The 14,679-nt window shown below is 46.6% G+C and overlaps 1 protein-coding gene across 5 annotated transcripts in view; it reads left to right on the top strand.

The window, feature by feature from the left end:
• The window catches only part of AMPH (amphiphysin), a 1,183,179-nt gene that overhangs the window by 220,926 nt on the left and 947,574 nt on the right, over positions 1 to 14,679 (top strand). For 4 of the 5 annotated variants that reach the window (XM_068236420.1, XM_068236419.1, XM_068236416.1 and 1 more), the window contains one exon: positions 13,874 to 13,969. The exons of the other annotated variant lie outside the window; for it this stretch is intronic. In XM_068236420.1, coding sequence (XP_068092521.1) covers positions 13,874 to 13,969 — 96 coding nt within the window. The remainder of the gene's footprint in view (positions 1 to 13,873; positions 13,970 to 14,679) is intronic. 5 annotated transcript variants of the gene reach the window in all.

Raw genomic sequence — 14,679 nt, 5'->3', positions numbered from 1 at the left:
AACACCCTTTTTAAAGCAATTTAAAGGGCACTTCCGTTTTTTCTATCTAGATATCCGAATCCGGCCGGATATCCCAGATACCAGGGGTCGGATATCCGATTCGGATTGGAAAATTTTTAATCCAGATATCCGGATAGAGGGGTATCCGGATCCGAATTAGTTCCAGATAGTGAAAAATGGTATCCGAGCAGCACTTAAAGCGGATCTCCAGAGTATTTTACAAAATCCTGCAGCCTCCTAGTAAAAAAAAGTTATAGTTACCTGAGCAGCCTTGTCCCGCGAAGCTGTGCCGAAGATTCCGCATCACTCGATTTATGGCACCTGACCCCACCTCCCCTCTCTCCACGGAGAAAACCGCCAAGCTGTGAACTACAGCTATTTACTGCAGTCACGCTGCTCACCTATTGCCACAGGCCCCTAGCTCTGTGAGCCGATCAGGAGCCGCTTTAATTGGCTCCTGACCCTGTGATCAATATGAGCCAATGAGATTAGCTCACAGTGACACGGGGTAAGGAGCCAATGAAATCAACTCCTGACAGAGCTCTGCCGACATAGCGATGTCTGTGCGAGCACGGTAATTGAAATCTATGCCTTGGAAGTATAAGCAGCCACAAGCATGGCATAGATTTCAATTACCATGGTCCGGAAGCAGTTAAGGAAAGTATACAGCTCACAATAACATGTTGAGATGAAATGCAAAATATTAATATCAACAATGACGCAAAGAATTTGTGGCCCATATGTCTCCCTCTAGTTCCATTCATTATACAGCGATATAATAGTGCCATCTATACTATATCACTCTCCATTACAGTGTATCATTACCCGATGGAGGGGTTCCTCCTGATTCCCCCTTTCTGGGGATCCACAGCATGCCATGCTCCGGGCTCTGGAGCTCCATCACGTGGGACTCGGATCAGCTGTGTGCGGCTGTAGGCAGCTGCCACCCACGTGGTCTGGACTGCTGCTCTGCGGATCACCACACTCTGAACTGCCGACCAGGACACCCCTGGTTCCAGGACTTCATCTGCATCCCCCCAGCATGTAAGGGCACTGCAGCCACTCCTGCTGCCAGGGAAGCTAGAAAGCTGGGCCACCTCAATTGCAAACGGGCCACCTTACACAGCCGAGGAGAGCCGGACTACCCCCGCTCCTCACACTCAGCGGTGTCGCTCCAAGGATCCCTGCCACTGGCTCGACGAGAACTGTGTGCCGCCAGGCCTCCTGTCCAAGCCTCCTTCCATGCTGCAAGCCTCGTGCCTCCAGGCCTTTAGTCCATGCCGGAAGCCATCGGCTGTGCTATCTTGGGCCCACCAGCAGGATGCCCACCTCCGCTGCTGCCAGAGTGTCTGCTGCTGCCCAGCCAGACTCCAGGATATCAGGATACATCTGTCAATCTGCTGGATCTCTGCAGCCCATCAACCAGCCCTGGATCCCTGCAGCCCAGCATGGCCCTTAGAAAGCCGTCTGGACTTTAGGCCTTCCTACCATTGACACCTCTAGGCTGCAAGCCGTGGGCTAAATCTAAGGACAGTTAACTATGCAACTAGCCGCTCCCCGCGGCAACCCTTAGGGTCTCTCTCTTTTCTTCTGTTTCTCTCTTCTTTCTCTCCTGTCTCTTTTTCTCTACTTCTTCTTTATCTCGCTCTTTCTCTCTTTCACTCACTCTCTTTCACCCCCTCTCTTTGTTCTCTCCATACCAAGGACATACTGATATTGATGGAGAGCATTTGAGTGCCACGGTATATGCGGCTGCCCGTTCACATAGCAATCAGACTACCCCTTTGGGCGTATGTATGTACTCGTCGCCGGTCAGTTGGGTGCAGGACGAGCGAAATGAAGGCTTTCCCTGCTGCTGCAAAACTCCTCGGTGGTGTTAAATACTATTACCCCTCCAAGATGTCACAACTCGGAGGGATATGTAATAGTGGGTCTGGCAACCACCAGAGCTGCAAATTACCCTACATTATCACTACATTGCTGCTATGAATTTCCTAGTTTCTGCACTGTGCGCTGAAACAACAAGCTTCACCCTCTGGCCCTTTTCTACCTTGCTCTATGCTCTTTAATGCTTGATGTAGTGTGTGTGTAATGCAGGGGTGCCCACACTTTTTTGACTCGCAAGCTACTTTGAAAATTACTAAATCTCAAACAATAGCTGCGCACAAAGAACTTCAGCAGGCTGCGTTCCACACTCCAAGTGGTATATGTTACTCTTCCACTCAGGGTCAGATAAGTCACTCCACTTCAGTGAGACACCACCACCACACCCCAAGCAGTGGCCACTCACCGTTAAATGAGACCCTCAGTTAGATGGGTCCACAGCGCTTGTGGGGTCATCTGGCTGCCCCCTGCCGTTTTAGCTGGAAGATTCCCTCCTCACCACTTTCTGTGTCATCTGCTGGTCCTTTTCACCTCAAAAGACATATACCAAAGCTCCCATAGCGTAAAATTGTATAAAAGTTTTATTAATAAAAAGATTGCTCACTTACAAACATATCCAGTGTCATTCGCATAGAGTTTTTGTGGGCTCCACCCCAAACGCTGGCCACCGGGTTGGCTGTAGAGCGCTGTTTCTATCGCCTTCCCCTCTGCGTCCACGTTCCTCCCCTCTGGATATTAGTGAGACCGCGTGCACTTGACCGGTTTCGTCGCTCTAGGCGACTCCTCAGAAGTACTTACTTCTGAGGAGTCGCCTAGAGCGACGAAACCGGTCAAGTGCACGCGGTCTCACTAATATCCAGAGGGGCGATAGAAACAGCGCTCTACAGCCAACCCGGTGGCCAGCGTTTGGGGTGGAGCCCACAAAAACTCTATGCGAATGACACTGGATATGTTTGTAAGTGAGCAATCTTTTTATTAATAAAACTTTTATACAATTTTACGCTATGGGAGCTTTGGTATATGTCTTTTGAGGTGAAAAGGACCAGCAGATGACACAGAAAGTGGTGAGGAGGGAATCTTCCAGCTAAAACGGCAGGGGGCAGCCAGATGACCCCACAAGCGCTGTGGACCCATCTAACTGAGGGTCTCATTTAACGGTGAGTGGCCACTGCTTGGGGTGTGGTGGTGGTGTCTCACTGAAGTGGAGTGACTTATCTGACCCTGAGTGGAAGAGTAACATATACCACTTGGAGTGTGGAACGCAGCCTGCTGAAGTTCTTTGTGCGCAGCTATTGTTTGAGATTTATTGACGATATTGTATGCAGCAGCGCACCACCAAAAGGAGTTACACCCAATAATAATATCAGCGCAGTTTTTGGTTTTTTATTGAAAATTACTAAGCCCGAGAAATCTACCAACATTTAAAATGCTAAACTTTGCATATCTCCCCTCCCCCCCCCAATCTCAGCATGGTTTTGCAGCTACAGAACCTCCCCCCATCAAAGCACAATCAGGCAAAGGCAGATGCAGATTCCATCTCCCTACCACCACGTTATCAAGCAGATTTTCCTTCTCCCAGTATAGGGTTAGCCTGACATAGGTGCCCCAGTATAGGTTAGCCAGACATAGGTGCCCCAGTATAGGTTAGCCAGGTATGGGTGCCCCCAGTATAGGTAGCCAGGCATAGGTGCCCCCGGTATAAGTTAGCCAGTCATAGGTCCCCCCACCGTATAGATAAACAGGCATAGGTGCCCAAATTATTTTGGCGCACTATTTTAAAAAGTCCAATCGCGATCTAGCCAGCAAGTACGACTGTGATCTACTGGTAGATTGCAATTAAGCAATGGGCGCCCCCCTGTAATTTATATGCCTACTGTATGTATAGTGTGTACCTAAGTACTGTATATTCTACCATACTGTAACATCACCGACCCTGTATGTGCCAAAAATAACTCCAGGTACAACCACTGTTGTTGCATTTGGTGAAATTAATTGATTCTGATTATACATTGCCTGTCTAGTAAAGGCTGCCACCTGAATTCATCAAAGCAAATATGTAGTTAAGAGCCTTCCATTAGATAATTCCTGTATGCATACTCGCAAGACCTCCACCCTTCTCAGCACTCTCATTCAAAGTCACCTTGACTCCTCATGGCAGCAATTCACTGCTCATGAATACTTTCTCTTATTACCTTGTAGCCAATTACTTTCTTTCGTCAATGGTTTTGCATACTCCTTATGGTAGCAGTTTTCTGCACTTGGTGCGTCTTTTGTGTTGACATGTATTACCACGTGGGCTTTAGTTCCATATATGTTGCTTTTGATTACACACAAATAGCAAACATAAGCATATAATTGTATCTGTACTGCTCTGTACAATTTATTGGAGATTTGCAATGCAATGCATGAATAGAGATGGCCCGAACGGTCCCCGGCGAACTTCGGAACTTTTCCGGAAGTTCGATTCACCCCCATAGTGCATCATTAGGGTCAACTTTGACCCTCTACATCACAGTCAGCAGGCACATTGTAGCCAATAAGGCTACACTCCCTCCTGGAGCCCCCCACCCCCTTATAAAAGGCAGGCAGCGTCAGGCTTTTCACTCACTCGTGTGACCTATAGGGAAAGCTTAGTTAGACTCTTGTAGGCTTCTTAGCTTGCGCCTTGCTGATTCTTATTGCTAAAAAAGCACCCCTCAACAGCTCTTTTGAGAGCTAATCTTGTTCTTGTGATCTATTATTTATTTTTTTTTTAGTTGTGTGTGGCCCCCTTGCATTATACACAGCCCTATTAGTCAGTCGCAGCTGGCCTTTGGCCCCTTGGTGGTGTAATTACCACTGTGCCAGGTGCACATTGTAATACCGATCACTGCATATACCTACCTGTTGTCCACAGTGCACCCCCTACGTACGTGAGTGCATGCAGTGTCACTGTGCCTGTCCGGTAACTGTCTATGTGTGACAGGTGCACATTATAATACCCATCACTGCATATACCTACCTGTTGTTCACAGTGCACCCACTTACCTACATAAGCACACGCAGTGTCACTGTGCCTGTCTGGTACCTGTCTGTGTGTGACAGGTGCACATTGTAATACCCATCACTGCATATACCTACCTGTTGTTCACAGTGCACCCACCTACCTACGTGAGCGCACGCAGTGTCACTGTGCCTGTCTGGTACCTGCCTGTGTGACAGGTGCACATTATAATACCCATCACTGCATATACCTACCTGTTGTTCACTTCAGTGCACCCACCTACCTACGTGAGCGCATGCAGTGTCATTGTGCCTGTCTGGTACCTGTCTGTGTGTGACAGGTGCACATTATAATACCCATCACTGCATATACCTACCTGTTGTTCACAGTGCACCCACCTACGTACGTGAGCGCATGCAGTGTCACTGTGCCTGTCCGATACCTGTCTGTGTGTGACAGTTGCACATTGTAATGCCCATCACTGCATATACTTACCTGTTGTTCACAGTGCACCCACCCACCTATGTGAACGCACACAGTGTCACTGTGCCTGTCCGGTGCCTGTCTGTGTGTGACAGGTGCACATTGTAATACCCATCACTGCATATACCTACCTGTTGTTCACTTCAGTGCACCCACCTACCTACGTGAGCGCACACAATGTCACTGTGCCTGTCTGGTACCTGTTTGTGTGTGACAGGTGCACATTGTAATACCCATCACTGTTGTTCACATTGCACCCACCTACCTATGTGAGTGCACGCAATGTCACTGTCACTGTCACAGTGACACTGTTGTTCCCAGTTGTTACCTGTTGTTCCCAGTGCAGCCACCTACCTATGTAAGCGCACGCAGTGTGATATTTAATACCACCAGTCCCTGTATCTGTTCACGGTACGTGTGTGTGTGACAGGTGCATATTTGTAATACCCATCACTGCATATACCTACCTGTTGTGTTCAGTGCGCCTACCCACCTACTACATGAGTGCACGCAGTGTGATATACCACTTCGTACATACCTGTTAACTGCACCTGTGTGACTGCACATTGTATTAGTCAAGTCAGTGCATACCTTTCACTTCATCCCCCCCCCCCCCGATATGGACAAAACGGATAAAACAGGTAGAAGCAGAGGTAGAGGCAGACCCAGAGGAAGGCCACCCGGCAGGTCTGTGCGAGGTGATGCTGATGTGATTTTCTGCGGCCCTGGACCAAAGTACAGTGCTCAAAAGAAGGCACGTCCCATCAACTCCCAAGATTGTCAGGACGTGGTTGACTATTTAACACAGAACACCTCATCTTCCGCAGCCACCAGCGCTACTACAAGCACCACATCCGCTGCATTTGACAGTTCGCAGGAGTTATTTGGTGGGGAAATCACTGATGCACAGCCATTATTGTTACAACCAGATGAAGGCGCTAAACAAGTTACACCACCTCATATGTCTGAGTTAGGCGACACTACGGACGTAACGTGTGAGGAGGGGGAGGATGAAATACCTGCTGTTGGTGCAGTTTTGGAGGTGTCTGAGGCAAGCAAAGCTGGGCAGGATGATTATTATGATGACGATGATAGGGATGCCACGTGTGTTCCCAATAGAGGAGATGAACACGGGGACAGTTCAGAGGGGGAGTCAGGAGTAGGAGGAGACAAGTTCCTGAAAGAAGCAGGGGGAGCTCGTCGTCAGAAACAGCTGGTGGCATTGTCCGGCGCCATGTATTGTCACCTATGGACAGCCAGCCAACATGCCCTTCAATGTCAGCTGCTGATGCCACCATAGTGCCATCACCCCAGGGGGGTTCAGTGGTTTGGAATTTTTTTAATGTGTCTGCCTCAGATCAGAGCAATGCCATCTGTTCTCTCTTCCTCCAAATATTGAGCCGTGGAAAGGCCAACACCCACGTAGGGACAAGTGCCTTACGAAGGCACATGCAGAAAAGGCACAAACTGCAATAGGAAGAGCACCAGAGGAAAAGCAGCACACAAAAGAAAAGCCACCCTCCTTCTCCTCTTCCTCCCTCAGCATCTTCAGCCGCTTTCTCCCTTGCACCTTCACAGCCACCCTCCTCCACTCCGCCTCTGACCTTGAGCGGTTCCTGCTCCTCTGCCCACAGCAGCAGTCAGGTGTCCTTGAGGGAAATCTTTGAGCGGAAGAAGCCAATGTCTGCCAGTCCCCCCTTGCCCGGCGTCTGACAGCTGGCTTGGCGGAACTGTTAGCTCGCCAGCTGTTACCATACCAGCTAGTGGACTCTGAGGCCTTCCGTAAATTTGTGGCCATTGGGACACCGCTGTGGAAGATACCAGGCCGCAATTATTCCTCGAAAAAGGCGATACCCAAACTGTACCATGAAGTTGAGAGGCAAGTGGTGTCATCTCTGGCACACAGCGTTGGGTCAAGGGTCCATCTGACCATGAATGCCTGGTCTGCCAAGCACGGGCAGGGCAGGTACATTACTTACACAGCCCATTGGGTCAACCTGGTGACCACTGACAAGCAGGGAGTACGTGGCTGTGCAGCGGACCAACTTGTGACACCTCCACGGCTTGCAGGCAGGCCTCCTGCCACCCACTCTCCTCCTGCTACATCCTCTTCGCTGTCATCCTCCTCCTTGGCTGAGTGGCAGTTCACCTCTAATGGAGCTGCAATCTCCTCTCCAGCTACACAGCCCCAACTCCCCCGGGCCTATGCAGCATGATAGGTACGACGATGTCACGCCATCTTAGACATGTCTTGCCTCAAAGCGGAGAGTCACACTGGAGCAGCTGTCCTGACTGCTCTTAACAAACAGGTGGATCTGTGGCTGACTCCGCACCAGCTGGAGATTGGAAACGTGGTGTGTGTGACAACGGCAGCAATATCATTTCCGCTTTGAATTTGGGAAAGTGACACATGTACCCTGCATGGCACATGTGCTGAATCTAGTCATTCAAAGATTTGTGTCAAAGTACCCAGGCTTAGAGGACGTCCTGAAGCAGGCCAGGAAGTTGTGTGGACATTTCAGGCGGTCTTACACGGCCATGGCACACTTTGCCAATATTCAGCGGAGAAACAAGTTGCCAATGAGACGCCTGATTTGCGACAGCCCGACTTGCTGGAATTCGACCCTACTTATGTTCTCTCTCCTGCTAGAACAGGATAAAGCCGCCACCCAGTACGTCTACAACTACAGTAGAAGGACACAGTCTGGGGAGATGGGGATGTTCTGGCCCAACAACTGGACACTCATGCGAAATGCATGCAGGCTCATGCGGCCGTTTGAGGAGGTGACCAACCTGGTGAGTCGCAGTGAAGGCACCATCAGTGACTTGATCCCGTACGCTTACTTCCTAGAGCGTGCCGTGCGTAGAGTGGTGGATCAAGCTGTGGAGGAGCGTGAACAGGAACAGTTACAGGAGGAAGCGTTGTGGGATCAATTCTCATCAGAACCAGATGTTTCCTCAACACCTGCGGCAGCACAGAGGGGGGAGGAGGAGGAGGAAGAGTCGTGTGGGGAGGAGGTGTCAGACTCGGATGATGAGGAAGGTGTTTCTTTGGAGGAGGAGGAGGAGACGGCGGCAGAAGAACAACCACATCAGGCGTCACAGGGAGCTTGTGCTGCTCAATGTTTCCATGGTATTATTTGTGGCTGGGGGGAGGAGGACTTACTTGACGTCACTGAGGAAGAGCAAGAGGAGATGGATAGTACGTCTGCATCCAACTTTGTGCAGAAGGCGTCTTTCATGCTGTCCAGCCTGTTGAGGGACCCCCGTATGAAAAAATTCAAGGGGAATGAGCTGTACTGGGTGGCCACACTACTAGACCCTCGGTATAGGCACAAAGGCCTTGATTCACTAACCGGCACTAAGCTGGTTAGTGTGCCTTATCACTTAGTGGGCACAAACTACAGCACTAACCTTATCTGAGGTTAGTGTGCCTTATCTGAGGTTAGTGTGCCTTATCTGAGTTAGTGTGCCTTATCTGAACTTAGTGCCCCTTAAGTAGCTTTGTGCACACTAAAAGATGCACAAAGCTACATCGTGCACTGCACTGCGCACAGCGTAATGCGCCGATCTTTGCGCACAGTGCGACGATAACGTCGCACCCGCTATACTTTATATCATGCGATGATAACGGTGCACTGATGCGCCGTTTAGGTCGCATCCTATGCGACCTTAAGGTCGCATCATGTACAGTATAGTGGGTGCGATGTTATTGTCGCACTACGCGCAAAGATCGGTGCATTACGCTGCGCGGTGCAGTGTGCGATGTAGCTCTGTGCATCTTTTAGTGTGCACAAAGCTACTTAAGGGGCACTAAGTTCAGATAAGGCACACTAACCTCAGATAAGGCACACTAACCTCAGATAAGGCACACTAACCTCAGATAAGGCACACTAACTCAGATGTACACTAACCTCATATAAGGCACACTAACTCAGAAAAGACACACTAACTCAGAAAAGGCACACTAACTCAGATAAGGCACACTAACCTCAGATAAGGCACACTAACCTCAGATAAGGCACACTAACTCAGATAAGGCACACTAACTCAGATAAGGCACACTAACCTCAGATAAGGCACACTAACCGCCTTAGCGCCGGTTAGTGAATCAAGCCCAAAGTGGCGGAGATGTTTCCAAATCACCAGAAGGCAGAAAGGATGCAGCACTTGCAGGACAAGCTGGCAACTATGCTTTACAATGCGTTTAAGGGTAATGTTACAGCACAACGCAATAAAGGTACCACTGCCATTAATCCTTCTCCCATGTCCACGCAGGCAGGGACAGGACGCTCCAGCGATCTCATGGTGATGTCGGACATGCAAACATTATGCAAGCCTTGTGATGTCGGACATGCAAGCCTTAGCCCTTCCGGATCCACCCTCCACCAATGCCTGGACCGGCAGGTACCTTAAGTGTGGATGTAGACACTGTGAGCAGCGATGAACCCAGGGCCGGGCCGAGGCATAGGCTGGAGAGGCTCCAGCCTCAGGGCGCAGTGTAGGTGGGGGCGCAGAATTCATTCAGCTGTCATTCCTAATTGTGTTTGAAGCAGAAAGAAATAAGAAAAGGGGATACATGGCAGTGACTGCAAGCCAGATAACTAGATATTAAGGTGTTGGGGAGGTTGTGGGCCCTGTGGCGCCTCTTAGTCTAATAGCAATCAGTGTGTGATGGCTGGGGTGGGAGGGATGGAGGGCACACTTTGGTGTCTCAGCCTTGGGTGCTGGAGGACCTTGTCCCGGCTCTGGATGAACCCTTGGACTACTGGGTGCGCAGGCTTGACCTGGGGCCAGAGCTGTCGCAATTTTCCATCCAAGTTCTGTCTTGCCCTGCCTCAAGTGTCCTGTCAGAAAGGACCTTCAGCGCAGCTGGGGGCATTGTCACTGAGAAGAGAAGTTGCCTAAGTCACAAAAGTGTTCAGTACCTCACCTTTATCAAAATGAATGAGGCATGGATCCCGGAGGGCTACTGCCCGCCCAAAGACTAAGTCAGTCCCCACACACAGCATCTCTGCCTGCAGGCCGCTTAACTGCCTTCTCCGCCACCACCTACAGGGTCCAGGACACCAGGCGGATTCCTGAATTTTTAAGGCCGCTGCTAGCAGCGGTATAATAATTTTTCTGGTGCGTGTACATGCCTGCCTAATTTTTCTGGCTGCACTGCAGCTGCAACAACAAAATAAAAGCCTTGTACATGTGCCAATTCCCCTTCATGATCATTACCTTACCGCAGTGAAGGTGCTTGCGTATCCCAATGAAGCAATGACCGACGGCTATATGAGTGTCTCGGGGGGAGGAGGGGAGGGGCGGCACACCAAAGATAATAAGGTCGTTGCTTCATTGTGGACAGACCAAATTTGATCAGCTGGACAGTCAGTGTTGTTCTATCATTGTGCTACCACAGCCCGGCGACCATATGGGCTTGGAAACCTACACGGCCTGCACTCTCGCCATGGTGCGCACCAGTCCAGCACAGCCGTCACTACACAAACAGCTGTTTGCGGTGCATTACACAGTGAGTTTGGTGTGTCAGTGTGAAGCAGTACTCTAATTACACTCCCTGATTGATGTATACACATGCAAGTTGTTGTAAAGCACTTTAGGCCTGCAATTTAGCATTTAATGTGATTTCTGCCCTTAAAACGCTGCTTTGCGTCAAATCCAGATTTTTCCCCGGGACTTTTGGCATCTATCCCACTCATCCATGCAAAAACTCAGATGTTAGACCCCTTGAAACATCTTTTCCATCACTTTTCTGGCCAGCATAAGTATTTCTAGTTTTCAAAGGTCGCCTCCCCATTGAAGTAAATTGTGGTTCGCGAACTGAAAATCGGAGGCTCGGGCCATCTCTATTCATGAATTGTGGCAAAAGATTTGGTAATTATGGTATTATTATTTTTTTTATGTGACTGGAAAAGTCCCTTTCTCAAACACATTTTTAATTGTTCTTAAAGAGACTCTGTAACAAAATGTTCAGCCTTATTTTTTCTTTCCTATAAGTTACTATACCTGTTCTAATGTGGTCTGTCTTACTGCAGCCTTCTCTAGTTGCACAGTGGCTGTATTATCTCTGTTATATAATCTAATCTTCTTTCCTTTGTCGGCTCAGGCAGGAATTTGCTGCTCTGCTGTGATAGGTAGAAGTTATACATACCCTCTCCACGCCCCCTCCAGGCTCTGTATGAGTCACAGACTGAGCTTCTCTGAGCCTATCACATTCTGGTTAGCAGCCAGGTTTTTTGTTTGTAAACACTGCCTAAAACTGGCAATTACAAGCCAGGATTGCAACAGGGAGTGGCAGAAACAGCAAAGAGGGGCCCAGGAGAACATAATGGATAGAATGGTATGCTTTTTATTGTAAGAATTTTAGAGTACAGATTCTCTTTAACTTTTTGAAATCCGGTTTAAAATAAAGAGCTGCTATAGTGGCTTTGATTCATGACTATTAAGATTACTACTGTTGTATTTTCTTATATGGTCAGGTCTGTGATGACTACCCCATTTCCACATCTCCCATATTTCGGTGTGATTGATTAACATATGTAATGCTTCCTCTTTTGGTTGTTTTTGAATTCTCAGGACTTGTGATGGCCAGTGATATGCAAGGTGTTTCAACTTGATGCATGAGCATGCAAATTCTGAATGCAAATTTATGCAGATTGAAAATGGACTAATTGAATTCCACCTCAGTAGGATTTAATTGGTGCATTTTAAAAGCTGAATAAATGTGTATTTGTATAATCCTGAATTAAGTTGGAATGATTTACATCTCATTGACCATTCCTAGACAGGAATTCAGGGGATAAAAATGCCTCACAGTGCAATGCAAGAGCTTCCTCCTCAGTTGCATTAGCTGAATTTGAAGTACAGTCACCAAAAGGACAACTGTACCAGGTTTGATACTTGTGCCATTAACAGTGCAAGTATGGCAGCAATGAAATATTTCCCCTTAAAAGTCAATAGTTGAATTTTGATTGGCTTTTGTAGGCTCCACCCACTTTTCTGAATATTAATCCCGGTTACCCAGTGACCAACTGTGCAAATATTGAGAACTCTACCATTGACAGTGTAAGAATGGCTGCATTTTACACTCTGCCAGCGAAATTTGTATTTTTCTCCGCCCACTGATGTCCTGACGTTTCCCAGATATGTATTTGGCTGGTGTTGGCTGTGGCCACTTTTTCTAACACTAATACACAATTACTCAATGACCAAGTTTGTGAGATTTGTATTCTTTGGCATGAATAATTTGCATTTAAATGAAACACATCTGATTGGATGTTTGTGGCTCCACCCTCTTTTCTGAATTTTTAACCCCAGGCACCCAATGACCAACTGTACCAGGTCTGAGGCTTGTGCCATTAACAGTGCAAGAATGGCAGCAATGAAAGATTTCCCTTGAAAATCAATAGGTGAATGTTGATTGTTTGTTGTAGGCTCCACCCACTTTTCTGAATATTAATCCCAGTGACAAACTGTGCAAAGTTTGGGAACCCTACAATTAATAGTGTAAGAATGGCTGCAGTTGACATTTTCCAGTGAAATTTGTATTTGTCTCCGCCCACTGATGACCCGGCATTCACCGGTTATGTATTTGGCTGGTGTTGGCTGTGGCCATTTTTTCTAACCCTAATACACAATTACTTAATGACCAAGTTTGTAAGCTTTTCAGTCTTTGTCATCAATAATTTTCATTGAAATGAAACAAATCTGATTGGCTGTTTCACCCCCTTTTCTGAATTTGAACCCCAGTCACCCAAAGACCAACTGTACCAGGTTTGAGGCTTGTGCCATTAACAGTGCAAGAATGACAGCAATGAAATAATTCCCCTGAAAATCAATAGGTGACGTTTGATTGGCTTATGTAGGCTCCACCCACTTTTCAGAATATTAATCCCAGTCACCCAGTGACCAACCGTGCAAAGTTTGAGAACCCTAGCATTAACGGTGTAAGAATGGCTGCTTTTTACATTTCCCAGTGACATTTGTATTTGTATCCGCCCACTTTTTGGTTATGGGAATAAAAAGTATCTTGTATATTATTCCAGGTAATGTACTATATGTATGCCAAATTTCATTCAAATCCGTTCAGCCATTTTTGCGTGATCGAGTAACAAACATCCAAACATCCGAACTTTCCCATTTATAATATTAGTAGGAGATATATATATATATATATATATATATACACACACACATACTGTATATGTGTATATATATATATATATATATATATATATATATATATATGTGTGTATATATATATATTTATATATATATTAGTTTTTTTAAGATACATTTCACTTTAAAGGCAATGCTAACAAATATTATCAATCTTCCTGTTTGTACACTTGTGTCTGATAACATTTTTACATTTTTAGAATAAATGTTTTTGCCTTGTATGACGTAAATCCCTTAAATGATACTCCAAAACTATAGTTTGTTTGTTATAAACTCTTTTTAGTCTGTTTGTCTTTTTGTCTACTCATCTATGTATTTAAAAAATATCATTTTTTGTAGAAATGTGATGCACTCTGGGAGGATTTTCATCAAAAACTAGTGGATGGAGCCCTTCTAACCCTTGATACATATCTAGGACAGTTCCCTGACATAAAGGTATGTGCAATATAAATAAAATAACATACAGCTTAATTTACTAAATTGCCCTTGATTTACTCAATTGCCCTAAACACTCCACAAGCTGCACGGGATAAAATTAGTGCACGCTATGCACGGTTCTGTCAGCTCTTAAGTTACATGTGATCCTTTTAACTGCAACGCTATAGTGCTGTAGCGCGACTACGATAATTAACTTAGTAGTAGCAGGCGTGCAAGTGAAGTAGCATGATCGTTCTATAGCACTATCGTGCAGCAGTTAAAAGGATCACATGTAAATTAAGAGCCCTCGCTACACTGACAAAACAGTGCATATCGCGCAAGCGCTAGTTTTATCCTGTGCTGCCTGTGTGAGGTAGGTTTAGCGCAGTGTAACCACTTCAGCCTTCAGTCATTTTCAATTTATGCATCCGAGCAATATTCACCTCCCATTCATTAGCCTATAACTTTATCACTACTTATCAAAATAAACTGATCTATATCTTGTTTTTACCGCTACCAATTAGGCTTTCTTTGAGTGGTACATTTTGCTAAGAGCCACATTACTGTAAATGCATTTTAACAGGAAGAATAAGAAAAAAACGGAAAAAAATCATTATTTCTCAGTTTTCAGCCATTATAGTTTTAGAATAATACTTGCCTCCATAATTAAAACTCACGTATTGTATTTGCCTATTTGTCCCGGTTATTACACCGTTTAAATTATGTCC

Source organism: Hyperolius riggenbachi, chromosome 5 (genome assembly GCF_040937935.1).
Source record: "Hyperolius riggenbachi isolate aHypRig1 chromosome 5, aHypRig1.pri, whole genome shotgun sequence".
In the NCBI taxonomy this organism is placed as follows: Eukaryota; Metazoa; Chordata; class Amphibia; order Anura; family Hyperoliidae; genus Hyperolius; species Hyperolius riggenbachi.
The sequence above is the reverse complement of the archived record's forward strand: the minus strand, read 5'-3'. Positions and strand labels throughout refer to the sequence as shown.